This window comes from Condylura cristata, unplaced genomic scaffold (assembly GCF_000260355.1).
Source record: "Condylura cristata isolate star-nosed mole 26May11 unplaced genomic scaffold, ConCri1.0 scaffold00026, whole genome shotgun sequence".
In the NCBI taxonomy this organism is placed as follows: Eukaryota; Metazoa; Chordata; class Mammalia; order Eulipotyphla; family Talpidae; genus Condylura; species Condylura cristata.
In genome coordinates this window covers 5,402,320-5,405,467 of record NW_004567127.1, presented here as the reverse complement: position 1 = coordinate 5,405,467, position 3,148 = coordinate 5,402,320, and the positions used below count along the sequence as shown (strand labels likewise).

Sequence of the window (3,148 nt, the reverse complement as noted above, 5' to 3'; positions counted from 1 at the left end):
CCCCAGTTCTGTATGCACAAATAAATAAATCTTAAAAAAAAAAGTATATATATGGATATATATGGGTGTGTGTGTATCCATACATGCATACACACACACAAATATATATATATGTATATATATATACATATATATATATATATATATATATATATATTAACCTTTCAATATTTGGAGTCCATGAAACTAAGTTTCCCACCAGAAGGAAACATGTTGAAAATATAATGTAAATGTCCAGTTTTGTAAGTTAATCATGATTATGTTGGGAAAAGAACAGTTCTTTATAGATTAAAATAAAGATGTTTTGACTAAAAAAAAATTGTAGTATTAGATTATTTCCTTCTTTGGCTGTTTAGTTTTCAAAACTAAAAAATCTTGGAGGATTTTCTGTACTCCTGTACTTTTCAGTACTCAAGTTGTATCAGTCTGTATCTTTAGGTTTTCCCTCTCAAATAGTATTAGTTCATGTCTCTTCTTTCTGATTCTTTTAATTCAACTTTTAACACATTCATATTATTTTGTTTATTTTAGAAGAGATGGCTAAACTTAAAGTTAACAAGGAGGTAGAACTTGAAGAATTGAAAAAAATACTGGTAAGTAAGTAGTTTCTTATTAATATGTAGCAATTTTCAAAAAAATTATACATTAGTTTTTTTCAATTAAAATATAAAAAATTACATTCATTTTTTTTTAAAGATTTATTTATTTGTACATACAGAAGTGGGGTACACAGGCCAGAGGCTCAGGGGCAGTGAGAGGCTTCACCAGAGACAGAGCGGGGAACAGAACAGGCAGATCTACGAAGTACACTGCTGAGGGGAGCAGTGGGCGGGTCAGGAGAGGTCTGCCACGCCATGTGGTCACCTCCGGGGCAGGCGGGGATCGAACTCATGCGCAAGCGGCTTTAGATTCTCAGTGCTGTGCTGTAACCCACTGCGCCACCAGGGAGGGCCACTTGTATCAATTTTTATAAATCTCGATAATTACCCTAAGGAAGTACTCATATTATTTGAACATGTTTAGACAGTGTAATATATCAAATATACCTCATGTGGCTGACACATAAATTTGGTATGCCTCTGATACCTCTGAGCCTCAAAGCTGTGATTTTGAGAAAGATATGTATGATATATACTGCGCTACAAATTGGGTGTTGGTGACATTGAGTGTGGGTAGGATCATGTTTAATGAATATGCTAGGATAAGTTTTTATTATATTGTAATTGATTACATTGTATACAGCATGGGTTGGTAAACATTTTGGTAGATAGTAAACATTGGGAGTAGATAGTAAAAATTTAAGTTTTGTAAGGTATGTACAAAATGTTAATTCCCTCCTTTTCTCCACTTTCTCTTTGTCGTCCTCTTTTGTTTCATTTTTCATAACCTTTTGAAATGTGAAAATCACTCTTAGGTCAAGTGCTTGCCAAATGAGACTTGATTTTTTCTTGTAGGCTGCAGTTTGCCAACCCATGGTATATAGGCAATATTATTTATAATTACAAATACTTGATTTTGGGGTAGCTTATCACATTTAATTCTGGAACACTTCATTCTTCCATCTCTTAGGAAGCATTATTTCCAAATCTTTGTCCTTTCTTTTATTGATTTGCTTTTGCACAAACTCCTATAAATAGTAATGTTTACATTGCTTTCAATTCATTTTGCATATTTATACTTTATATCGTAGTTCTAAGTTCACATCTTTGTATTATTTGTTTCTTAGCACATTAAACTATTTCTTTATAATACTTATCACAAATGAAATTAATTTATTTTTGGTATAATTGAAAGCTTTGTTCATCCTTTAGATTTTCCATTAGCACAGTAAGATGGCATACAGTGGGTACTCAGTAAATATGATGGTAGAATTATTCTATATTTCAATAAAAACTAAGAAAGCCTGTGTCTTGTTCACCCTGTAATCCCAATACTTAACACAGTGATTGACACTTTGTAAGCACTTTATACATACTTGTTGAATGAATGAAGTACTAATGCATTGCTTTTAATGTAAAGAATCACTGCCACATAGATATGGGTTGGTTTAGGATTTTGTAACATTTGAACAGATGTAGCCTAATTAATATCTTGGTCTTCAGAATCAGAATGCTTTGACTGGTACTCAAGTCATTAATTAGACCTGGAGCAATTGATCTAAACTCTTGATACCTCAGTTTTTTCATCTGTGAAACGGGGAAAGTAATTTTACACTATTTAGGGTGCCTGAGGAATAAATAATGTATCTATTCATTTAATAAATATTTGTTGAATTCCTCTTTTACCTTACTCTTGGATATACTGGGGAACAAATAGATGCCTATTCTTGCTTTCATGGAACTATGGGCACGAAACAATCACTTAAATATAATCAGAAAGCTCAAAGGTATTATTACAGTAGTGACAAGGCTAACAAAGGACTCAGAGTATTATGAGACCTATAATAAAGGCATTTGAATTAGGTCAGGAGAAGCTTTTTTTTTTTTTATTTTTTTAAAGATTTACTTATTTATTCATACAGAACTGGGGTACAGGCCAGAGATGTGGAGGGTGAGAGGATTCACCAGAGACAGAGTGAGGTACAGAACAGGCAGATCGACGAAGTACACTGGGAGCAGCGGGCGGGTCAGGAGAGGTCTGCCGCGCTATGTGGATCTCCTCCAGGGCAGGTGGGGATCGAACTCATGCGGAAGTGGCTTAAGCTTCTTTGTGCTATGCTTTAACCCACCGTGCCACCAGGGAGGGCCCCATATATTTTTCTTTCTACTGAAGTGTTAATATTGCTAGTAAGGGGAGGCTAAAAAGTATCAATGTGGACTGGTTGGAAAAGACTTTTACAGAAAAGGTTGATATTTAAAGTAGATTCTAAGGTACAGAGACACTTTGGGTAGTTCTAGAGAAAGATGGGGTTTGGAAATCATGTGCAGAAGAGCAGCATTGATAATGTGTAAAGGCTTCTGGCATTACCATGGTGGCTAACCCTCCCCCAACCATTGCAGCTGCTTCTATGGTTTGTGTATATGATCAATATTTCACATTGTGATGAAGAGTGAGAAGGGAATGGTTAATGTGCTTCTAGCATATGATATCTATCAATATGGTACTGGGAGATGTTGCTGAATTTGAAATCATACCTGTATATATATAT

The 3,148-nt window shown here is 34.6% G+C and overlaps 1 protein-coding gene across 1 annotated transcript in view; it reads left to right on the top strand.

Annotated features, from left to right (window-relative positions):
- Nucleotides 1-3,148, top strand: part of SYCP1 (synaptonemal complex protein 1) — a 62,429-nt gene that overhangs the window by 28,099 nt on the left and 31,182 nt on the right. The window contains exon 17 of the mRNA XM_004689612.1: nt 532-593. Coding sequence (XP_004689669.1) covers nt 532-593 — 62 coding nt within the window. The remainder of the gene's footprint in view (nt 1-531; nt 594-3,148) is intronic.